The sequence below is a fragment of the Monopterus albus genome, unplaced genomic scaffold, assembly GCF_001952655.1.
Source record: "Monopterus albus unplaced genomic scaffold, M_albus_1.0 scaffold58.1, whole genome shotgun sequence".
In the NCBI taxonomy this organism is placed as follows: Eukaryota; Metazoa; Chordata; class Actinopteri; order Synbranchiformes; family Synbranchidae; genus Monopterus; species Monopterus albus.
In genome coordinates this window covers 208,838-232,892 of record NW_018127938.1, presented here as the reverse complement: position 1 = coordinate 232,892, position 24,055 = coordinate 208,838, and the positions used below count along the sequence as shown (strand labels likewise).

The 24,055-nt window shown below is 41.6% G+C and overlaps 4 protein-coding genes across 10 annotated transcripts in view; 2 read left to right on the top strand and 2 right to left on the bottom strand.

Annotated features, from left to right (window-relative positions):
* The window catches only part of LOC109961754 (glypican-5-like), a 43,072-nt gene extending 36,689 nt beyond the window's left edge, over positions 1-6,383 (bottom strand). The window contains exon 1 of the mRNA XM_020602840.1: positions 6,263-6,383. Within this exon, the coding sequence (XP_020458496.1) occupies positions 6,263-6,277 (15 nt within the window). The 5' untranslated portion in view covers positions 6,278-6,383. The remainder of the gene's footprint in view (positions 1-6,262) is intronic.
* Positions 509-5,685, top strand: nasp (nuclear autoantigenic sperm protein (histone-binding)). 7 transcript variants are annotated; one of them, XM_020602846.1, is made up of 15 exons: positions 510-642; positions 1,035-1,076; positions 1,268-1,381; positions 1,569-1,649; positions 1,816-1,922; positions 2,291-2,691; positions 2,952-3,017; positions 3,090-3,160; positions 3,302-3,375; positions 3,513-3,701; positions 3,832-4,004; positions 4,486-4,566; positions 4,657-4,731; positions 5,053-5,181; positions 5,486-5,685. In XM_020602846.1, exons 1-15 carry the CDS (start codon positions 605-607, stop codon positions 5,522-5,524), a joined length of 1,680 nt encoding a protein of 559 aa, XP_020458502.1. In that variant the 5' UTR covers positions 510-604; the 3' UTR covers positions 5,525-5,685. The 7 variants fall into 7 exon arrangements, with proteins under 7 accessions (XP_020458505.1, XP_020458502.1, XP_020458504.1 ...); XM_020602848.1 differs by having other exon boundaries at positions 511-642; positions 2,958-3,017; XM_020602847.1 differs by having other exon boundaries at positions 511-642; positions 2,955-3,017.
* Positions 6,384-10,958: 4,575 nt separating the features above from the next.
* On the bottom strand, positions 10,959-11,521 carry ccdc17 (coiled-coil domain containing 17). Its single transcript, XM_020602852.1, has 2 exons — positions 11,340-11,521; positions 10,959-11,180 (listed from the first exon to the last, which is right to left on the bottom strand). The coding sequence occupies exons 1-2, from the start codon at positions 11,450-11,452 to the stop codon at positions 10,967-10,969; spliced, it is 327 nt and encodes a 108-aa protein (XP_020458508.1). The 5' UTR covers positions 11,453-11,521; the 3' UTR covers positions 10,959-10,966.
* A 7,013-nt stretch (positions 11,522-18,534) lies between these two features.
* lrrc7 (leucine rich repeat containing 7) overlaps positions 18,535-24,055 on the top strand; it is a 104,798-nt gene continuing 99,277 nt past the window's right edge. The window contains exon 1 of the mRNA XM_020602828.1: positions 18,535-18,875. The gene's annotated coding sequence lies outside the window, so the exon portion shown is untranslated. The remainder of the gene's footprint in view (positions 18,876-24,055) is intronic.

Genomic DNA, 24,055 nt, shown 5'->3' with positions numbered 1-24,055 from the left:
GATTCCATCTTTCCTGTGCCAATCAAACGGCCAATCACATGCCAGATTCCATATTTCCTGTGCCAATCAAACGGCCAATCACATGCCAGAGTCCATCTTTCCGTTGCCAATCAAATGGCTAAATCCATCTTTCTACTTTTTCTTTTCTCCTAAATGATTATGCTTTAGATTTTGTAAGACATACTTTTATTATGCTGACATACTTTTATTTTAAGTAACATTTTCAATTCACGACAGTTCAACTTCGATTTTAACATTGTGCTGGTACTTTTATTTAATGACCTGAAAACGTACTGAGAACTTTCATGTAACGTTAATGTACACAGATCACGCCAGCGGTGAAATTTATTTTATTTTATTTTTTTATTTTTATTTTTTTTTGCCAGATTCTGACCTTATGCTAAATTGAAGCCACGCGGTACCTGAACGCGTCATGATATTTACTGCGGTCCCTTTAACTCCAATCTCCCGCGTTCCAGGTTAAGCGGAAATAGGAAGTCTTATTTTCTCTATTTAAGCGCGCCAACAAAGACTATTACAGATCGTTTGTATTTTAGGTCGTTTGTTTGCTAGCTCTCCGCCGTCTTTTCTGTAGTCCTGAAACATGCCAGAGGAAACGTCTACAGCACCCAGCTCTAAGAGGTACGAGTCGTTTTTACTTGTTTACTGTATAATACCGAAAAAACACAGCTCGCAAGATAGCTTTTTAGCTACACAACACGGCTAACGTTGACGACCTTGTGTTTAGCGTTGGTTGTTAACTTATCTAGATTATGCAAGTGTGCAGCTATTCACGGTGATTATTGAAGTAATGGGGTTGGTAACTAGAACAGACGGCGATTGCAAACTGTTAAAGGATAGCACTGCCATAAAAGCTAGTTGGCTAAACCATACGGTACTAATAAGCCGTAGGTAAACATTTACGGACGTAACCTGAACTCTGGGTCAACGTTGACAGTGGTTGTCGTAACTATTTCATTGAAGTCAGGTGACTCGTATGGGTGTTGCCTTAACACTAATGTGAACTCTTGCAGTGCGGAGGAGAAGCCATGCTCATCATCAGCTGCAGCAGACAGGTGCGTGTCCTTAAGTTAAGCGAAACTAACTCTTCTGCATGTGTTTTCGTTGACAACTGACTGCGTCTTTTATCTATGCAAAAAGAAACATTGTAAATGTGAGTTAGTCCATTCTTATTAAAAGAAAGAAGCGCAAATGCACAAAAGTTCATTCCATGTCAGTATAGAGCACAACTTTGTTCCCCCTGCAGCTCTGTCGACGTCATGGAGGAGGCTAAAAAACTGATTGGCACAGGAAACAGGCATTTAGTGATGGGAGATGTGGTTTCTGCTGTCAGTGTTTTCCAGGACGCCTGCAGCATGCTGTAAGTACCTGAGGAGAGAGAGCTGTTATTAATTCGGCTTGGAAAATAATGCTCACTATTTGTTTGTATATGCCAATAGGTAGCCATCCTGTGAAAAATTGAAAGTTTGAAATGAATGGGATGTTTAAGGGTGTTTTCTGAGCCTCGTAATAAAACTTGCACCACTCCTCACTTGTCTTTCTGCCAGTGCTGCAAAGTATGGGGAAACTGCATACGAGTGTGGTGAGGCCTTCTTCTTATGTGGGAAGTCCCTACTTGAGCTTGCCAGGTTGGTTAATGTAGGTTGCTAACATTTTAAGTTTTTACTGTAATAGGTGATTTTTGGTAAGGACGAGACAAAGCTGATTGCATCACTGTGAAAGTGATTATTGTGGTATTTTCCAGAAGTTATTGTGTTAAAGGATTGATAACCTAATTGTCTTTGTTTCGGTTAGGATGGAGAACAGTGTCCTTGGGAATGCGCTGGAGGGAGTCCCAGAAGAATCAGAGGAAGAGGAGCAGCCTGAAAATTCCAATATTGAGAGTGCAAACAAGCTTGATGGTTGGTGTCTTTTGGTATTTCAAGTTATCAAGGGGTTGCCTGATTGAGACAAGTGTCTCATTTCTGGTTGGAAGTTAAGGTCAATTCTATTACTTCTCAGTTTTCTTTGAGGTGTCATTTGTTATCAAACCCCATCTCACAGAATGAACTCTAAATAACCTGGCTGCCTCTGTTGCCAACATGAATGATTACTAGGCTTGCTGCACTTTAAAACCTGAGTTTAATGGTCAGTGTGGTTATTTGAGATGGCATTGTAATACAAATTTCTTATGACAAAATGCACAGGAGTTGAACAATCAGGCTGTCAGGAAGTGCTTGACTTTTTTTAACTAATACAAAATAATTCCTCATGTGCCACTCTGGTGCAGAAAAAACTAGAGATGAGCTGCGAAAGCAGGTGTATGATGCAATGGCTGAGGAGGAAAAGACTGGGGTAGCTGACGGCAACCTGGAGTCTGAAGAGCCAACGGGTACTGCTGAGGTGACACAAGAAAATAGTGTGAAGTCCCCAGTCAAAAGTGTGACTGGATCAGAGCAACCCTCAGAATCTCCTGTGAGCAGCGAAGAGAAGAGCTCACTCCAGGAAGCTGAGAAGACTCCAGGTGCTCCTGTGAATGCTAAGGAAGAGAGTCCTGCTGCTGGGTCTCATGGAGAGGAAACTGTGACAGAGGAGAAGGTGAAGGAGCAGACGGGAGATGTGACTGCAACAAAGTCAGATGGAGGACAAGATGAAGAATCTGAGGCTGAGCAGGACAAGGAGTCTTCAGAGGGCAGTAAATGTCTGGATATAGAGCACTGTTGTATGGGTGGAGCACAGGCTTGGTATTGACAGAGCACTGTTGTATGGGTGGAGCACAGGCTTGGTATTGACAGAACTGTCAACATTAACTGGTCTTACAAAAGGTGAAGGGGAACACACTGGCGCATGTTTACTGTACTCTTGAGGAAACCTTTTATTTGGAGCACTGTTTCACTTGCTACAGGAAAAATGAAAGCTCTGAACTTAATCCTGTTGCTCCCACAGATGATGATGATGATGATGATGATGATGATGATGAAGACGAAGAGGATGAAGAGAAAAATGGACAGGGCAAGGTGAGTCCTGTGCGTTGAAGTCGTCTTGGACATAATTCTGAATATTTAGCTCTTAATGTGTGCCTTCCTTAGGAAGAGGAGGAAGTTGGCAATTTGCAGTTGGCTTGGGAGATGCTGGAAGTGGCTAAAGTCATTTACACAAGGTAATGGCAACACTGTTTAAGAACAGCAGTGCACAATGAAGTCCACTAACATGTAACAAGTGACTGGAGAGATGAATAATTGTGTGGCCACCTCATTCATATCTGGACTTCATGTAGTTAATTTCTTACTCTTGCCCACAGAAAGGAAACCAAAGAAGACCAGTTGATGGCAGCCCAGGCATATCTAAAACTTGGAGAAGTCAGTGCTGAATCAGGTAGGTTTCACACAGCAGACTGGTTTCCAGGGTTGGCTTGCAACTGTTGCCTTTCATATGATCCCCCAAAAAACTTTGCTTTCATTCACCACTAGAGTAGCAACTAATTATGTTATGTTATGCATTGTCTTTGCCAGGTAACTACCCTCAGGCGTTAGAAGACTTCCAGGAGTGTCTCGCCCTGCAGCTGAAGCATTTGCCTCCCCACACTCGTCTTCTGGCTGAGACCCACTACCATGTTGCCACCACACTGTGCTACATGGATCAGTACAACCAGGCCATCCAGCACTACAACAGCTCCATAAAAGTCATTGAGAACCGTCTGGGTAAGATCATCTTCGTCTAAACACCAGTGTTCCAAACCGTATCTGTGATAAATCGTTAGATAAAAATGTGACTGGCAGAAAGTCAGTGACAGTGGGAAAAACACACAAAGTTCACTCATTGTTTGTGTAGCCATGTTACAGGAAGCAATAGATGCAGCAGAGGGGGCAGATGCCGCATCAGAAGACAAGAATGAGATGGAAGAGCTGAAGCAGCTTCTGCCTGACATCAGGGAAAAGGTGGAGGATGCTAAGGAGAGCGAGAGAACAGCCAGCACTGCCTCCCAGGCCATCCAGCAAACACTAGTGGGTACATAGGACTGATGGGAATGTGTGCTGATTAAAGGTTGAAAATCATCTAAGGTTTAAACTTTTTCCTTTTTGAAAAGTATAAAAAATGTTTACATATGCCCAGTTTTCAGTATGACCGGGTATCTCCCTGAGATGTCTGATTTAGAGGCACAACAGTCCACTTTGCACATGCAGTGGCACAGACAGAAGCATAGCATGTGTAGAATCCCACATGCACCCCAAGGAAGACTCGCACATTATTTAGTGTACGAACGGCACATAGGAGCCTGCTGAAACACCTTGGAGAAAGGAAAATTACATCAAATAGGGCACACTGAAGGAATTATTGGTTAGTGTCTTGTTTGCTGTCAGACAACACTGCTATCGGTGCATCTTTTTGCTGTTTACTAGTCTAAAATCCATTTCATATACTGTAACTGTAATGACAGAGCAAACTGACAACTTGGGCTCTGAGTAACCAACTCATTTGTTATAGGGTGGTGCCTCGACTTCATCAGCATTCCTATGTGAAAATGGGGGTCCTTCATCTTCCTCAGCATTTGCAACAGCCAGCCAGGTGAGGACTGAGCATGTTTAACTGTTCCATACAGCTGTACTTTGTATGCAGCATGACATACAGCAGTCAAACCAAACTCTTCAATTTCAGGTTCCAGTTACACCGTCTGATAGTGCCTCATCTTCCAAAGCCATCTCAGACATCTCTCACCTCGTCAGGAAAAAGGTGAAGCTCTTGTGATTAAAGACTTCAGTCGTCATTTGCGCCAAAGTCGGCCAAAATCAGATGACACCCCAGTTTTCACTGGGGAAAAACAAAATATTGCAGTTAAAATCATCTGTGTGCTTGCCTCCTTTGGTGCGTCATGGCTTTCTGCAAATCCCTTAAGCTAGAGTGTGTGTGTGGGGTGGCTTTTGTTGTGGTTAGCAGTAGAAATTGAGCTTTGCTATGGGCTGATGTCAACCTGTAAGGTTGTTTTTGCGTGGACTATAATGGTGTAGAGTCCTTCAGTCTTCTCCCCTTGTCCTGGTTTTGTGTTTTTTACAGAGGAAACCAGAGGAGAGCCCAGTAAAGGACACTGATACTAAACAAGCGAAACAGGAAGCCTCAGTTAATGGCAGCGGTGACTCTAGTGCCAGCAATGGCAGTGGAGTCCAGGAGGGGGAGTCACAGGAGGCGAGTGATGGGCTCATGTCTTTATGTACTGATGCCTTTTGTAGGACAGTATTCAAACAAGAGCGCTGTACTGTACCTGCCCAGATGGAAGGGATAGACAAACCAGAAAGTTTGTAGTGGAGCAGAAAACATCTAAGTTGTTCAGGAGGTTTTCCAGCAGCTGGACAAGCTGACTTGTTGCAATCTACATGTATGGAGGAATATTTCCTCCCATTCAAAACTACAGAAATGCCATCTGGGGAAATTGGAAGGAATTTAATGACATTTTAATTGCTGTTAACTTTTTTTTCTGCGTTCCTTGTAGCCTGCCAACCAATCAGCCTCCGTCGAGTCTTCAGCATGACCAGTCCATGTTTTGTTCCTGATATTCAAAACCAGCACAGCATGCCTGTTGGCTCCTCAATCTTCAGCAGTCTTGTTTCTGTAAATAACATCCATTTTCATGATTTGTCTGTCCATTTTTGTATACTTGTAGTAAAAGAAATAAAGAATTTGCAGCTGTAACTCTGTATCAACACTTTTCTTTCTCTGTGTGTGACTGTGGCCGAAGAAACCTTAGATGCTGACTGTAGGTTTCCTGGAAGATTAAACAAAACGTGGGTTTGGTGAGCAGTGGTTTTGTAACTTGCATTAGTTAACCTTGGTTAATACTATTCACACAGCTTGACGTGATCAGGTTTTGGCACAAAAATCCATCTGTATATTTGTACAAATGCTCTATCTGAGCAATATGTGCTACAGTCTTCATTGATTACCCACAATTTTAATCTCGGCGAACAAAATTCAGTTGTAAACATTTTCTGTATTTGGAATTAATTGGCTATCTGCACCGTAGGTTAAACAAGAAATCTGAACATCACTGTGGGCATTTGTCAGTGTTTGAGGTCTTAAACATGCAGTTAATCCAAATTGTAGTCTGGTTTTCCCCAAACAGTGTGCTGCTACACAACTCTGGACACCTGTCTTGTATATTTGGGCTTCTGTAGTAGACCTGTGTATTTCTACTGAAACACAATTTTTTTTACATTTCCATGCACAAGTCGGCATTTTTAATCTTTCAATTTTTATTTTTTTTTTTAACCCTGAATGGATTCATCTGCGGGTGGAGAGTCCTTTTGGTCGGTGTTTGGCAGCAGGGAGGAGAGCTGACCCACTCCTGAGGGCAGTGGAGCTGAACCTGGCATTTCCTCACTTGTATGGCCCAAAAGAGTGGACACCTGCATTGTTGACACAAGGTATAACAGCACTTTGCTTTTTAAAAAAAAAAAAAAAAAAAAAATCCAGTGCCAGAGGGAAGGAAAAGGCAGGACAAGATAAAGAGGTGACGCTAGGCCTTCAGGCAAGTCTGTCAGAGCATGTGACAGTTGCATTACTGTAAGTTGTAAAGCAATCCCTGGGGTTCAGAGTGAGGTAAAAAGAAGAGGACACATTGAGGACGCCTGGAAGGCAATGAAATTGAACATGAGAACTAAATGTGTGCAGAGACACGGTGGAGGGGAGGGGTGAACTGCTGATAATGCTGGCATAAGTACACATCTACTCTGGGAGTGACAAGAAAACATTGCAGGGCACTTAAGTAGTTAAAATGCCAAGGTTTGTGGGCTCATGAAGGAATTATTTCAGTGACAAGTCTCAGAGTTGCCTTCAAACTGTAGCAACTGCTGCTGACCTTGAAGTTATACATTATTCTTGTTATAGTTAAACCAAGAAATTCTACCCTTTTCATAAGGTAAGCCAACAGAGAACATGAGCTTGAGACAGGACATAACACTATTAGCACCTACCTTTGAGCTGGTCAGCCACCACACTCTGTCCTATTCTCTCATTGACCTGTCCGTCTTCGTGCTGGTACCGGTCATCCAGGAAGTTGGCAGTAGCCTGTGATAAATGGACCTTCCCAGCCACTCCCAGTTGCTCCATTAGATTGGCCAGGTTGACGTCATTTGACCAAACATCAAACTTGAAGCGCTTCATGCCCAGGATACCACATAGCACAGTGCCAGTGTGGACACCCACCCTCATGTTCACCATTTCTCTCTTCTCCCGGCAGAACTGTTCAATAGCTTGAATCATGCCCAGGCCCATCTCCACGCAGCAATAGGCATGGTCTGGTCTTGGTTCTGGACAACCAGCCACGCAGTAGTAACAGTCTCCTAGAGTGCTAATTTTTTCGCAGCCAGTGAGCTCACAAAGTCTATCAAAACGCCCAAACAAGTCATTCAGAAGCCCCACGAGGGCATGAGCGGATTTGTTGGCGGACATTTTAGTGAAGCCTACAATGTCTGCAAAGAGGATGCTGACGGGCTCCATCCGCTTCATATTAAAGGGTCTGAAGATGATCTGGCCTCGAGGAATTGAGGTTTTCTTGCGTTTATTGCTTTTAGGGCTGGAGATGGCAGCTACTGCACCACTTGTAGAGTATCGTTTACCAGAGCTGTCACCAATCTCCTCATCACCCTGCTTCATCAGTTCATCAGCCACGATTCTGGGCATGACAGAGTGTATCATGCGCTCTTTCAGGGCTTTCTCCACCTCCAGATCTTTGCCATGCATGATAGCTTGTCCCACCTTAAGGAAGGTGCTGCGTGACCGTACCTCAGACATGATGAACAAGTGAATGCCAATGGCGTGGGCACAGAGGTGAAGCAAAGCTTTGGCTGGGCCCAGCCAACTTAGCATATCCCAGTCTGGTTGAGACACTATGCTCCAGTTCTCTCCTGCCTGTGTCAGGTGCAGCCAGCCCAAACTCTCAAAAAAGACAGAGTAGAGGAACCCAAGCAGGACAGAAGCATAGAGGCGAATATGGAGGACACTGTACAGCAGCAGAAGAACCTCAATACAAAGAGAGAAGGTGCCTACAGGAGAAAGACAGGGGGACCAGGTGCCACCTCCCACAAGCTTGTCATAGGACAGGTTATATGTAGGCCCCATGCCACTGAACTCCTCAACATCAAGTGTAGGTGTGGGAGTCTCTGAGTCCTTGAAGCCTGATGTCAGGATCTGAGGGGCTAGGGTGAGGATGAAGGTTACAACAATGAGCAATAGCGATGCTTGGTTGTAGCAGCATGAGTAGAGCTTAGTAAAAGTTAAGAGGAAGAGGAGGAGGCAGAAAAGGAGGAAGGATGCAGTGGGAAGGAGAAAAGCAATCCTATCACAGCGGGAAGGGTTGGCAGCAAAGTAAAATCCCCAGAGGAGGCCAGCAGCAACCAGGTAGAACAGCACATAGCGGAAGCGCCGCTGGGTTTGGGGGAAACATCGTTCTCTACAGGCCTCCTCCAGGATTGAAGAGTCAAACTTAGGGTCCCAGAAATGACCTGCAGATCTTTCAAAAAGCTGAGGCATCTTCTTATGTGTGCGAAAGCGCTTGACCACTGGCCTCCTGATTCCAGATTCCCCGGAGCTGCAGGAATGTGTGTTTTGTTTTGGAGTGAGAGAGGATGCTCTCTGCGGGGCCTCAGAGGTTCTTTGCTTCGATCCATCTCTGCCTCTAGAGAAGTAATCTGCTCCTTCTTCCAGCTCAGCTCGAGTTCAGTCCTCACTGCTGCTGGAAAACAAACACAACACATCCTATCAGCAAATGTATGTGATTACTACTGACCCATATATATTTTAGTGTTTAGCAATGCTTAGGCAGGCTTTGGTACTGTATATACTAAAGGCCCCAGGTCGGCCCAGGCTCAAACCCAGAACCTTCTTGCTGTGAGGCGACACTGATTCAGTCTGATTCATCAGGTTAGGAAGATGACACTGACAACTTAGCTGGTTTGTGTTCCTTCCTGTGGGTTTACTCTGTGGGGTGTGTGATGTGTATCATTGTTCTGTCTGTGATAATCAGCTGCTCAGTGAGGGATAGTGGAGACAGGTCTGTATTATTAGGTCCTCTTAGCAGTGAGAGGCAGGGTATTAGAAACTAGTCAGAACACAAGTACAACTGTTTTACCCTAATTAACATTCTGTTTGCTGTACTTAGGGATGTTTCTGTGCATCTAAAGGGATATTGGGAGAGTTGTAATAACTGCAATATTTTATATTGCTCAATTATTTGGTATGCCTGTAATGCCTTGCTTGTTCAGTTTGAGATGTTTAAGTCCCTGGGGGTGGGTCTTTGCCTCTGTTATGTTAATGTTTTTGTTATTAAATGCCACTTACACTTACTCCACCCTACTCACGTGCTTCTTCAACATCCCTGTGAAAGAGCTTAGTGTTGTTATCTTACATCATTAAGAAACACCTACCCTTGAACTCACACACTTGTTACAGACTGTCTAATAAGAGCTGTGTCTTTATTGCAAAGACTGTCCAACCTTCATCATAGCATCTGTCCCTGGCCAGTTGGATCCTGAGGATCTCCTCCTCCAGTCTCTGGTTCTCCTGCTCCACAGCCAGCAGCTCCCAGTTCAGACCACGTGGACGATGCTTCACCTCTGGACACAAGGACAATGATGATGTGGCTCTGGGCCAAAAGGTAATTGTCCCTCAGTGTCATGACACAGGTCTGCAGCATGCACCAAGTATCAGAATCATTATTTTTTCATATCCTTCCTTTCTATAGTTTGACTAACTCTTATAACCTAAGTATTAATCATAGATGTTGACATTTTCTGCCTCAAGATGACAGCTAAACAATTGTGTTGACATTTAACTATAATTGATCTTGATAGTTTGGCTTCCAGCACAGAATAGTTACATTTACTAATTTTTCAACAACTTTTTCTGGAACCCAACCTACCACAGCTGGGTATTTATAGAGCTTGGTGCTGGTCAGGTCAGGCTGCGCCAGAGTCTGTGCATCTCCATCACGGCCATTGACCAAACGTACACACAGCTCCATGTTGCCCACCTAGAGTTAACAAACACACATTCTGGCTAAACCATAAAAGCCATACAACTTCCATTCAGACTTAGACCTAAATAGCATCTGATAATGTTCACTGATAATGAACAGCACAGACTACATAGCTCCTGCTGTGTACAGGAATTTGAACATAGCTGTTCAGGTCTTTATACCTGGGGTATAGTGTTGAGCTGGGCCAGGCTTAGGGAGGGTCTAATGGGCAGACTGCGCACTGGCACCCTCCAGTAGCCGCTACGGAGCTGTTTATATAGAGCCACATTCAGTAATAGGTCAGACAGACATATGGTTAAACTGTTCCTCTGAGCAAAAATTGTAGACGGTTAGATCATCTGAGAAATGTGCAGGTAGACCTGGTTGTATTGATCAAATAGTTCCAGTTGTGCCCAGCCACAGGATTCCAGTTTAGAGGCCTCCTGGTTAGAAACATCCAGATCTCTTGCTGCCTGCACCTCAACCACCAGACAGAGGGAGGGGGATGGATGGATCCTGCAGGGAGAAGGGTCATTGTGCATGTTAGTAACTAGAACGTTCAACGGCTAACTGCAGGTGCATTCTGTTGTTTTATGATTATTAGACCTTTTTTTTTTTTCCTTTTTCTCAGGAACTTATATTACTTCAATGTTTAAAATAATGGTGTACTAATTTTATACCACGAGCAAAGTGTTTATTGTGACAGCAATACAATTATCTGTTTATTTTTAGGAGGTCGAGCTCATGCCTTTTAAGTAACTATCAACCAGAAGACAAAGATTTTTTTTTTAACACCGTTCCCCCAATGAGAAGTGTATTTCCTTGACCAGAATACAAGTTTATGTCATATCCCTCTCCACTCTGTTCTGAAACCTATTTATTGTGGTCCTGAAATATTTTAAGTCAGCCACTTTACTGGGTTGATAATCAACACCGCTCCTCCTCTCTAGGTGGTGCCTCCTACCTGGGTACAGGCTGTTTGACTGACAGAAGGGCATGGTTTCCAGGGTTCTGGGAGTATGGCAGAGACACTCCCAGCAGGCACCCCACAGGGGGCGCTGGAGTCGGCGATCCCACTTCGTGACCTTCTGAGTAAAGACCTGCCTCCAGACGCAGTGCCTTCTGAGAGATATCGACTCCCATCACCAGATCAAAGAAAACAACAAAACCAGCCCTGAAACACCACAGGATGTGACTCAGTTCCACAAAAAGTAAATGGAAAACAGGGTTTGCTGTGATTGGTGAGGCGTCTAAGCCCTAATTCAGACATATAAATGACCTGTTTAATATGGTGTCAATATATAATGTGGACATTATAGAAAATTCAACTGACACAGGGTCATAGGGGGCTGGACCCAGCGAGTCCAGGGGGTCTGTCACACATCTTCCTAATGGAGAGGAGAAGGCCCTCGCCTGGAGCTGAGAGATAGATTTTTCTCCAGTCATGACAGACAAATGCAGTAGGTAAATAATTATGAAGCAGTCATTAGTCTAGAGACTCAAAATGGCTGCAAAACGGTTTAAAATTCTATAGATACTTAGTAAAGATTGCCCTGGCCCTGTACCAGTCACTCCCAGGAATGTCATTAACAAAGTGCTTTATTGCATTCGGCAGTGACTACTCTGGCAGGATGTCATTCAGAGAGGCCTGGACAGTGCGATCTGCGCAGCAGGCATAGGGCTCCCTCTAGTGTTACATGAGAACAGTCTAACATCAAAACACAGCATGAATCATGCAGTTTATTGCACTGGTGAGGTTACAATAACAGTATACATTATTGTATTTTTGTTTGTTTGTTTGTCTTGATTGATCTCCCTTTATTAGTCTCCTCACTGCCCACTTACTAGCTTCAATCAGAAGAACCAGTGCTGCTGAACAAGACAATTAGATGCAGTTAAACTCTGTGGTAAAAAAATAGCAAGTGGACCTTGAGTTAAGAGGTTTGGCTGCTCAGTTATGCAATTATTTGCCTATCTGCTGCCTAGTAGTTTTTCATACATGCTTTGTCCCATTATAATAGGTTTTGAAACACATTGTGTAGGGGTCCTTGACAACAAAAGGTTTAGAATCATCACCGTTACTTAAATATTTTAATTAAAGTGAAATTCAAAAATGCTCTTTAAATTTTTTAAAAATACCTGAAGAGGCAAGAAAAGGTGAGATTATTTCTATAAACTACTTATATTTTCCAGGTTAAGAATTTTGCCACAAGGAAAACACAAACATGACATAGTTGAGACTGACTGAATTTGAAACAGCCCTACTGTAGATTAAACTTTTAACTTCCATTTGTACTTTAAAAAATATTAAAATTGATTTGAATCTTTGTTAAAATGGTTGAAAATGAGAAATACTGTACATTGGTCTCTTTGAAGAGAAAGAGTCAGGAGCTGTAGTGGTGATATCACACCTAGAGTGGGGAGGCTGTTGAATTGGTCTAAAACAATCTAACTTGTCCTCACGACCACAGTTTTCACTCCTTTTACATAAGTTTTCCACTGAATTGCAGACACCTCTGTGCTCTTCCTGACAGTAGAACTGTGGAAGCAAATGGATCCACAGAAGATGCACAGTGAGCTGCAGAGAGACACGAGTGCCAAACAACTGCCACATTGACCCCTATATAAACGGTATTAGGCAGGTGGTCATAATGTTATGGCTGATCGGTGTATTAAAAAATGGTGATTTATAGAAACTCAATTGAAATATTTATGCCCAGAAACATTTCCTAATATTTTAATAAGAGGAAGGTGAAAACAAACAAACCCTGGAGCCATTAAATCATGCGCACTGATTTATGTCATTTTATGATTCAAGGTTTGCATCACCTGCATGTCTTGTGGCCAAAGTACCACAAGGTGGTGCTGTTTTCCAACATTACAGAGGAAATCGTCTAGAAGAACATGCATTATGATTATTATTATTATTTTCCTTATTATTATCATTATTGAGTATATCTTTTTATTACCATTATTTTATAAAGTATTTTAAACTGTGGTAATGAAGTAGCCATTTTTATTTCATCAGGAAAACTATTCCACAACTGAACACCTTTATTAGATGGGCAGTTACTACTTAATTTAGTTCTACAATATGGTTTGTTAAACATATATGTCCCTCTAAGGTCATAATTACTTTCCCTTACGCTGAACATAGCTTGCAAAGACTGAGGGAGGGTTTGTTGTTTTGCCTTATAAATAAGTTTAGCAGTACACAAGTCTACCAAGTCATAAAATTTTAATGTTTTCAACTGAATAAACAAAGGAATTGTTGGGGTATTATATGGAGAATGTGTAATTAATAATCTGATGACCTTTTTTGTAATAAAAAGACTGGAGTAGTTCTAGATTTATATGTATTTCCCCAAATTTCTACTCCATATGTTAAATATGGAGTGATGAGAGAACTGTACAATATTATTTTTTATGCCCCTAGACACACACTCCTCTTGTTTTGCATTCAGTATACATATTTTGGGTGCAGACACACTGGACCAGTATCTCGTAACCATCAACACCATAGAGCAAATCAGTTTCACAGCTGTGTTGACTGACTTATACACAACAAGCATGACATATTTTCTGTTCTAAATTACTCTGATTCTTACTCTTCTTCCTGGCCTTGGCAGCTGCTCCTGGTTGGTTCCTCTCCAGAGTTTGGTCTTCTGCCTGCAAGTCAATCATCTGTGCTACAATAACTGGATCTGACCCACCAGACTGCATGTATGCCTGTCGCAGGGATCTGCAACAAAAACTTGATTTACACTCATATAACCAGGCAGCCTAGCAGAACTCCTATTCAGAATCTGTAAATTGTTCTTACTGGCAACAAGCGGGTTATTTATCTAACAGTGTATTTAAAATAACTTAATCTTGAAGGACATACATACTTTATCTGAGCAGAAAGGGGGGCATCTACAGAGGAAATGAGCTCAAAAAAGTCACGATGCATCATCTTGTGCAGATCTGGCTGATCAGCAGGTAGGGAGACCTGTTGCATGCTAAAAAGGGCAGAAAAAAAACGGAGAACAGCTAAATTAGGTCTTGTTCTGGCACATATGGAAAGTCTTCCATCCAGAATCCACCTTACAGCAGGAAATTCAACTTATTCTACCAAAAATGTTGCAATGAGTTGTCCAGCAGGCAGGGGAAAACAGATTTCACTGAATATTGCTCCTGGTGGCAGAGCACTGCAGATTCAGTGATTTCTCTCTGTATACTACATTTATATCAGTGCAGATGCAGTTCATCCTAACAAACACACCTTAAATAAACTCCTTATTGTACTTGTGTTCTGGCAGCATTGTTAGTGAAACAGAAATGTTGCAGCTTTGATCAGGTGGGATAGATAAAACCCACTCTGAAGGGGGCCATTTTGATCAACTTTTACTTTTGATACTGTGGTTTTGCTTCTTTTCCTAAGTAAAGAATCTAAATATGCACCTCTAGTATAGACTGAGGCTTATACACACAGACACTTACTGTAACGCACGGAGATGTTCAGCAAGTTGTTGCAGTGTTTCTTCGTTCCTCTCCTCCTGCTCTCTGAGCTCCACCAGCAGATGCTCTAGATGAGCTGTGCTCTTCTGCTCGGACAGGACACTCACCTGATGGGCCAGCTCTAACACACACACACACACACACACACACACACACACACACAATCGTGTCTCCATCACTTACAATGAATTGCATTCATTTCTTGGAGCCTTAATAACCATAATGACAATAATCAATACTTGTTACTTCACACTTTACTCTACTTTGAGCCAAACATAAACAAGTTTTTAGTCTAAAACTGAAAGATTTACAGTATGGAGACTAGGTTTTTTTTTGTCCCCATTAGCAAAGTGAGTCCCTACAATGTGACTGGGTAAACAGATGATGCTCTCACAACATGAGTAATACAACCCCCACCCCCCCACACACACAAAGAACAATCCCTGACATTGACGTCAAGCGAAATTTTGAGTTGATGAATTCTCAGTGTTGTGAAGTTGAAATATGAAGTAACAGAGAATGAAAATAGTCAAGTAAAGTACAGATACCTCAAAATTGTACCTAAGTATAGTACTTGAGTAAATGTACTTAAGTTACTTTCCACCACTGGTCTCAAACACCTGACTGCATTTGTTCCTCACCGTCTCTCTGCTGCTCCAGCTGCTGGTTGTCGGCATGTATCAAGGCCAGCTGGCGCTCATGGAGCGTTGCCATTTCCCTCATCTGCTTCAGTCTCTCCCTGTGACCCAGCTGATGCTCACTCGCCTAGAAATGATGTTTATAAATGGATAGATTTATGCACAACACTGTGTCTCAAGCATTAAATGTTAACCCTGGACCAAAAGGACTTATTTATGTCACCCTGAGATCCAGTATCATTAAAATGGACTTTTTTTTTTCTTGTGTCCTCACCCAGAGTGACCTGTGACTCATTTCTGACGCCACTGGCTGATGCTGTAGTCTATACAGACTGAATAGCAGAATATGTGGATAAAGAAAAAAGAGGTATAGCATGGGGAAAAACCCTGACACAGCCCACCTCAGTATCTGTGGTCTTCTTTGAACAGTTTGAAAGATTTTCTTCAATGGACATCTTCAGCTTGTGAAACTGGAAAGCAGACAAAAATTGTTTTCCACAGTATTTATAACAGATAGGTAGATACACCCATACTAGCATATCCTATTTTTCCCTTTCAGAAATTGATTTCCCAGTGTGTTTTGACTGACATCATGATATTAAAATGTGAATTTTTAATCTAGATATTGCACTGACCTCAGTATCACTGTAGCGTTCTTATGAATCAGGTTGATTTTAGAGCAGGATTGTAAATAATAATGTTTGACTGTGACTTGACAGCAGATGGATGAAACTGCTTATTTTGTCATGTTGTATATATTGACATAGCTGTAGTGGAGTCAGATGAAAGGAGGCTGGTTGGTGCACTGGCTTAGTTTTACCTCATCAGAGAGATTTTGCAGGGCAGCGCTGTCTGTCTGACTGTCCACCTGTTTGGCTTCTGTTCTCCCTGGCTTTGGCTCAGCATCAGCACTCCTCCACCTGATGAAGTTCCTTTGCTGACCCCTCATCTGCAAACAGAAACAGTAATACACTTAAAGTTATGTGTGATAAAGGGGACATCCTAAAGCAGAACCCACTCCTGTCTGTCTTGGCCTCTTGTCTCAAATATATCACTGCAATTGCAGACAATCCAGTACAGCAGCTCTGCAGAAAATCTAATAGTTTGAAGCTTGTAATACTTAGTTTTGTTATACATTTGTTGGTTCAGCTGTATGGTAATTTTTGAGGCCAGAGTCAGAGGTGGAGTTGTACTGAAGTACATTATATTTAGGATGTTTGTTTGTTTGTTTTTTTATTTAAATCCAGGAATTTATTGATATTTGTGTTGATCATCCAAAACATGAAGATTAAGAAAAACTATGTGAAAATTTAATTTAAAAATACTATTTGCAATGTAAACATACTGTAATGTATTTATATATTCATTTTATTTTCCTGTATTGGCACTCTGGTGTACAATTATTTCATTTTCTCTTAACTGTCTCTTATCAGTAACATTTTCTTACCTATCAAAATGGACGGCCCACAACAAAAGTTCTCATATTTATGATAAATTCCCACATTCGTATGTAATTTTAAAGCTGCTGAAAAATACAAGTTCATGTGCATCTACTCTACAAATCAGAAGACCTCAAAGTTGCTTGTTTGTATATAGCAAAGTCCATGTTTTCTATTTTTTGCAGATGCCAGTAATTTCACTCTTCCTCTCTGATCACTCACCATAACCATTTACTCTCCTGGCTTTCTTACCTGAACAAGATCAGGGGTTCTTGTCTGTTTAGGGTCCACACCTCCACCATTGTTCCTTATTTCAGAGCTGTGTCTTCGCGGCAGAAGGTTCCCGATCTCTCTCCCAATGCAGAACTGTGCTTTATGTTTCTCGAGCAGCCCAGTGGAGCGAAACGCCATGTTACAGTCTCCACAGATCAACTCCTTCTCCATCTGCTTTCAAAGCAGTCAAACTAGGTTGAAGAATAAGTAGCTACGAGAAACCCGACCCCACAAACTGATTTTATCAAAGAGTAACAAACTTATACAAAACTACATTATATCACGAAAAATGTTGCAGGACTTGTTGTTGGCACAAAACATTTAACTACTTAGTTACCAGTCCCCATGTTTGCTAGAAACTGTCACCATGCCACTGACTGTTATACAGGTATGGTCAGTTCTTCTGAACACAATGGCCTTAATTCCAGCCTATTTTATAGACAATGCGATTTTATTAAATGTATTTAGCATTCTCAAACAAAATCCATAGCCTAAAGGTGTTTTCGAGTGTCCAATAAATCAGCTTGGATAGAAATAGAAAATTACATCATAAGCTTTTGCAGTTTTGTGACATGAGCTCTTAAACAATCTTCAAAAATTGCTTCTGGGCTTTAAATACGATATTAGTGCCACCTGCTGGTATCTGTATGTACAATCAGTTTTACAGATAATACTTTGAACTGCGGCAAATGCAGTGCTGCAGCAACAACTGACTTTTGTCTCCCGCTGTTTTATTAAATACTTTGGGTACAGTGTTATTTTTACATGTGACACACAACTTTCTGCAGAACTCAGGAGCTGCACTTGGTTTGTAAACTTTCAGTGCAGTTACTGAATCGGACGAGGAGGTCTGCTCAGACTGGAAGTGCAAGAAGACAGGGCTCTAGCCACACTAACCAATCTGTGTCTGCACAGGAGCTTACTGTGGTTTTGAGCAAACTGAGCTCATGGATTTTGTTGCACGAGTGGTCTGAGAAGTGTTTTTTCGTTACTTTTTTGCTGCTGTAAACATTTCCATGAAGCCAAGGAACAAACAGATGTGTTACAGCACATTTCAAGCCTACATGAAAGATGTATTTTATACTCAAACAACAGTGACGGCTCATCAGAAACGTAGAACTTCAGAGCCAGGGCTACCTGCAAAAAGGTACAGGGAGAGAGGAGACACACAGTTAGTGATGTGTAATGGTGGCATACACATAGAGAGAGAGGAGAGGAACTCAGAGCCCCCAGCAGCCTAGGCCTATAGCAGAATAACTGAGGGAAGGCTCAGGGTCACCTGACTACTGTTTTAAGACAGTCTTGGATAAGATGTGAACCTGTCTTTTAACAAACCACTCATAGTGTATATACAGTAACAGTTTAGGCTGCTCTAAAGCAGCAGCCTTCGTAGTACTGAATCTGCTGCTGAGAGCTGAAATATTCAACAGACCTCTGACAGAGAGAAAGGGAGTGTTGAGGACTTAACTCCTTTCTCTCTCCCACATCTCTGTTGCTCTGCAAAACACAGTCACACTCACACATGCCAGTCTGTTGCTAAGCAACTGTAAAATAAAGCAGCAGGCTCTGAAGTCAGAGAGGAGAGAGTTCACAAGTACTGCAATCCACTACTGTTTGTTTGGCTCTGTACATGATCCCACCACAGCTCTCGGTACCCATCTGTGGATCTGCGAGGACTTGTGACTTCTGGTTCTTCATCAACTCGCCAATCAGCGTTGGCTGTGTGGGGGCGGGCCCAGTGGTTCCCTAGGTTACTTGTGTGATTGACATACAGCCTCCTGCAGCGGAGCACGCGGCAGTGTATCACTGATGCTCTTGCTTCCCCACGGAGAATAGGGAGAAACCTGGAAGAGAGGAGAGACGGAGAGAAAACACAAGAACAAGAGGAATGCTAATTATTGAAAGTCGTTTGCTCTCTTCCTCCTGATCTCCTTACTGGAAAGATGAAAGCTGGAGTGCTGGAAGAAGCCAGCTGAAGGAAGAAGAAAGGAAGGATTCCTGAAGGAAAGGGATCTGTTGGTAAGGGAAGCCTCACACAGTACTTTTCTCTGCCTGTCTGTTTGTCTTTACCAGCACTGAATTATGTGCTAACAGGTAAACCGAGGTTTCTTTAGGTTGTATGTTATGTGTGTGTGTGTGTGTGTGTGTGGGTGAGATGGACAGAGACAGATTCTCTGCATGCTGCGTGACTGTAGAAGGGATTTGGTGTTACTGTATGAAACCTACATTACACTAGATGTTTGTTACAGTGTCAGTTATGCAAAGGCTTTAGCTGAGTCAAGCGCTGCTGGTCTGCATGGGAATATAAGAGCCAGCATTATCAAAATGACACAATATATAAGCTGGATCAGCCATTTCAGGATTACAGCTACAGCTGACAGTAGTTTTTCTAGGCTTGTCTACTGTATCTGCATAGGAGGAGGAGGATTAATTACATAACACTCTATCTATACTCCAGATCAGGTCTGTGCAGCATCATGCTGTCCCAGTACTCCAGAAAAAGAACTATAGTCTGTTGGTTTCTTACTGTAACCTAGAAAAATAGGGAGGCTGTCTCTAGAGGGAAACTCTCAGCTTCAAGGGATTTTGTTTGTATGTGTATGGAGAAATCAATCTGTCTAATTGTATATATTTCTGTGTACCATCCTGATCTGAGTTTGAGGATTTACAACTCTTCACTGGTGTGGACAGCTGTATGGGTTAACAAGTGGGCAGGCGATAAAGCTCATTACTTCTGTTTTCTTACAATTACAAAAAGAGATGATGCTACAGGTCATCTGATAGGCTCAAACAGCTGTAAGTGCTTGACATGTGTTCCAGCCATCTGCGCCACCAGGCTTCCCCAAAACATCCATTAGTAAGTTCAGGTGAGGTGACAGCTGGCTCCCTTGTGCTCTCAGCACTTAGCTGCTTCCCTTTCAAAGGTCCACTTACAGATGTTCTTCAAGTAAAACTGTCAAATATTTACTGGTTCTAGTTTCTCAGATTTGAGAATAATTTTTAATCATATTTGATAGTGAAGTAAATATCTTTGGGTTTTGGATTGTTGATATGGTAAAATAAGCTATATCAATTCACATCTGATATTTACAAGACGACTAATTCATTGAGAAAATAACTGATAAATGTTAGCTGCAGCCCTGCAGACATACAACCGAACATTATTTGCTCTGAGTCCCTATCACTCATACTAAAACATGTATAAGCTGTAAAATAAAATAAACTTTAATAAATATACATACAATAGGTTTTATGAGAAAAGTGTGTGGCTTCCCGATTTGTGATTCTGCTCAAAATCTTTCAACACAATCTAAGCACTGTATTTTAGAAACAAGTCCATCAATATCTGCAGTATTGCTTGCGGAAACTCATTTTAACAATAATGTAGCTCCTCTCAACAAAAACTAAAACTACAGTAAGAACTAGGGGTCATTTTTGTTCTGTCTTATTTAGAAAAAATCTGACAGGAGGCAAAAAACTACATTTATCTGGCGGAGGGGAGAAGCAATATACAGAAAAAAAAGAAGCAAAAAGTACTTTGGAATAATTTGAAATTAAGTATCAGTATTTCTTATTGTAATAGCCGAAGTACAGTAGATATTTGAAATGAATTTTGAAAAAGACTTATTTCTGTCCTCTGCTTATGGTTGCATGTTGCTCCTACTGAAATTGAGAAATTTAATTCCAACCATCTTGACATTAACCAACTCACTATGCTAATAAAATTGCTCCATCTTGTCAAATGGAATAGGACTCACTAACATGGCAGCCTTACAGATATTCAGATTTGTCACATTACCTTTGTAACTACAGGTCTGATGTCAGTCCACACAGTGTATTCAGCTCCTCTCTGCAGATACAAATCTACCAGCTAACAGCTCAGATGGAGGCTGCTGGTTACTTCTTTGCTATCAGAGAGAGTTCATCAAGATATTCCGTCCTGTAGCATTCCAGTAGCTAACTGGAGTTGTCCAGGCCTCTAGAGCTGCTGCCTGTCTGTGTAGGAGGAACATCTCATCTTCACAGCTTTCTGCAGATATTAAGCTTTGGGATTTGTTTCTGCATCATTAGACTGTATGCAAAGCTGTGGTGTAGAAGATGACGGGGGGGGGGTGACAGGCTGGGAGCCAGATTTTAGCCCACAACATCACAAGTACATGGTATTCAACTTAGCCCACGGATTCACTGGGATGCCCCACAGCTGAGAAATGCTTCCAGCCAAAAATAACGTAACATTAACAATCCTCTGAGTACAGCCCAAACCCTGATAAACTTCACATCTCTCCTAATCAGGGAGCTTGTAAAATGACGGAAGTGCGGATGTCCCTGTAACCCCCCCCCCCCCCCTGCCCATGATGGCGGCATGTGTGCATGCAGCAGCCCAGGGCCCTGAGCTCCTGAGCTCCGAAAATTATTTTGTTGTACATGTCACAATGTTAGAATTAGTTTTATTAAACATGTCCTGTGTTTCCCAGATTATATCCTACCTCACATTTTCCCAAAAGTTTAATGTTTTTGCCTGTTTCTTCTCATGTATTGTCATCAAAGAGTATATTGCCCCAAATGCTGAACTATCCCTTTAATCAACTTCAGGTTCATGATCAGAAGACAAGGCACAATGATTTCACTAGTGGACCACTCATTTTTCTATATTTACTTCATAGTAATGCCACATTATTATACCAGCACATTACTGGTACAATGTAGTATATTTGCAAAAACAACAGATCTCTAAAAATGTATTAGACACAGCAGATATTATGGCTTTTCCTCTATCCCCACAAGCTAGCAGCCAATCCTCAGGTGAGGGTGAGCCTCTGAGTACAGTTGAGCTTGTTTATCCCAGAACAAGAAGAAGGATAATGTACCAGAAAACCCTTTGTGAGTCAAATATCCTCTCTGAGGAGAGGCACTTTTTAAAATCAAAGGTATCTTGATGTTATGGCCTTGGAAACATCATCACCTCATCTTAGAGGCTACTCTCTGTTCTGAGAGTGACACTTTTATATGTCAGATTCACTGGTGGCTTTGTAAACTTGAGCTGTGTGGCAAAGCCTTGCTCCAACTCCCACAGTTTTATATTTGTGGTGTATTAGACTAGTGGAACTGATAGAATTGGATAAGTGGTGTAACTGGTATGACATTGTTACATTGTATGTTTTTTTTAAATACAGAAATGTAAGGCTAAATCAAGAGTTTGAGAAGTTAAATTGATGTGGTGTAGAGGTATAGATTCCTTCTCACCAGCTGTTTACCCTGTCTGGTTTCAAGGTTGCACAGTCCTTCTGATGGGAGCTGATGACACCCCTGTGGCTCAATCTGTATCACAGTCATACAGCACTGTGGGGTTCAGCTTTAACAGCCTACAAACAAATGTAGTTGCTAAGCAATATCATCAAGACTCTGCATGGAGGCTGCAACTGTATCTGTTGCCTGGCAACATGTGCTTATTGAATGTCCTTATGGAGCAAAAGTCTAATTACTAATGAAGTATACTGGGGACATGCAGGCCTGTGGCAATAGAATGTGAAATATTTTCTAATATTTCAACTACTCAGCTGACGAAGTTTCATTCGGGAACTTTCATATTTCTACTGATATCCTTAGTGGTCGAAGTTGTGTGCATGGTGTGGTTTCAATTTGATTTACTCTGCACATCAAATAAACAGCATCCCACACTGACACAACACACACCAGATTTTGTGCTCAGTTTCTTTATTATTTTTGTCATTTCATTGATTTGAATAATTTAATAGCAACCAACATCTAGTTTCAATAGTTTTATATAAAAATCATGTACAAAAATAATTTTCTTTCTCAAGAATGCTGCCTTCATGACTCAATTCAAATGTGCATGATCTTAAATAGATGTCAGATTTTTAAGGGTTTACATTGCAAAAAATGACTGGGCTTGTTAGTGAGGTGGCCATCCCCCCCGGCCATCCCTTGAGGGCACCATTGTGTCTCATGACTAAAAATGTGTTTCTTTGATTCCTCTTTCCTTGCATTTTTTGCTCACATCTTACATGGGCAGAACTCAGGTGCAAGGAAAAGATGGAAGTGAAGGAAATGTGGCTACATATAAGAGCAATGGGATGTACCCATGGACTTTGTCACTCCGCAACGACATGACCTGACTTCCTTATTCCTACGGTGCTAATTTCCCATAATGCTAACAACTGACAAACAGCTACAACAGTAGAACACAGGATACATACAAAGTCTCGTAATATCAGGTAGAATCATTCATCACAAGACATTTTACTTCAGAGTGAGTACTTTTGCTTTTTGGTATTTTAAGTACATTTTGACGATTTTACTTATTGTGGAGTATTTTTAGAAGCCTGTATTGGCACTTTTACTTAAATAACGCATCTGAGTACTTCTTACACTTACAGTGCTCTCAGCTGTAAGTGTGGATACATAACCTTTGTGACTTTGCAATGCTATGCTTTGACATGAGTATAATGAAAATACATGAACTGAGGCCGGAGCTTCACAGACATCTCCCTCCTTCTGCTGTTGAACCACTTAGGATGAGACAACATATACATTTATGGCTGTTTGTTTATGGCTACGTTTGTAGAGATTGGTGATGTCAGTACGTCATGGGTACTCTACATTCTGAGAGGTGTTATCAGCCAGAAAAACAAAACATCTAGAATCCAGTCAAATGAAAGTAGGCCCTGTTACAACTGAGGCACCCTGGCCTACATATACAAACTGAAAGGTTAAAGCAGACATACAAGACAGAGGAAAACTGTGTTGTGGATGAAGTCTGTGTAGATGAAATAATTCCTATGGAGTCTGGTTTATGTGTGTGTTTGCTTGTCTGTCTGTGTAGTTACTGTATGGTTGCATCATTCTCAGTAGGATTATGAAACTGTGAGAAATGTGTGGAGTTGGGAACAAAAGAGTGAGACAAAGATCGAAAAAAACTGAGATGGACTGCATGGTTTCCTCTGATTTTTGTGACATATTAATGACAACAATAAAATATATTTAATTCATCTGTCACAAATCAAGAGCAATGGCATGAACAAATGATGACACAGCTAATGAGACTTAAGTTGAACCAGACAGATTCACTCTAATTCCATTATTGAATGTGAAGCATGTTTAAAATATTTACATTGAAATCCTAATCCACTTTCCTCACTGCACTGTATTGGTCTGTTTTTTATTAGCATCCATTAGAG

What these genes read in the sequence shown, in the direction of transcription:
- nasp (XM_020602844.1), top strand. Translation starts at nt 605, where the DNA reads ATGCCAGAGGAAACGTCTACAGCACCCAGCTCTAAGAG. An exon ending in GCTAAAGTCATTTACACAAG is followed by an intron (nt 3,161 to 3,301) that starts GTAATGGCAACA and finishes TCTTGCCCACAG; the next exon opens with AAAGGAAACCAAAGAAGACC. An exon ending in AGAAGTCAGTGCTGAATCAG is followed by an intron (nt 3,376 to 3,512) that starts GTAGGTTTCACA and finishes TGTCTTTGCCAG; the next exon opens with GTAACTACCCTCAGGCGTTA.
- ccdc17 (XM_020602852.1), bottom strand. Translation starts at nt 11,452, where the DNA reads ATGACTGGAGAAAAATCTATCTCTCAGCTCCAGGCGAGGGCCTTCTCC. An exon ending in CCAGCCCCCTATGACCCTGT is followed by an intron (nt 11,181 to 11,339) that starts GTCAGTTGAATT and finishes GTGGTGTTTCAG; the next exon opens with GGCTGGTTTTGTTGTTTTCT.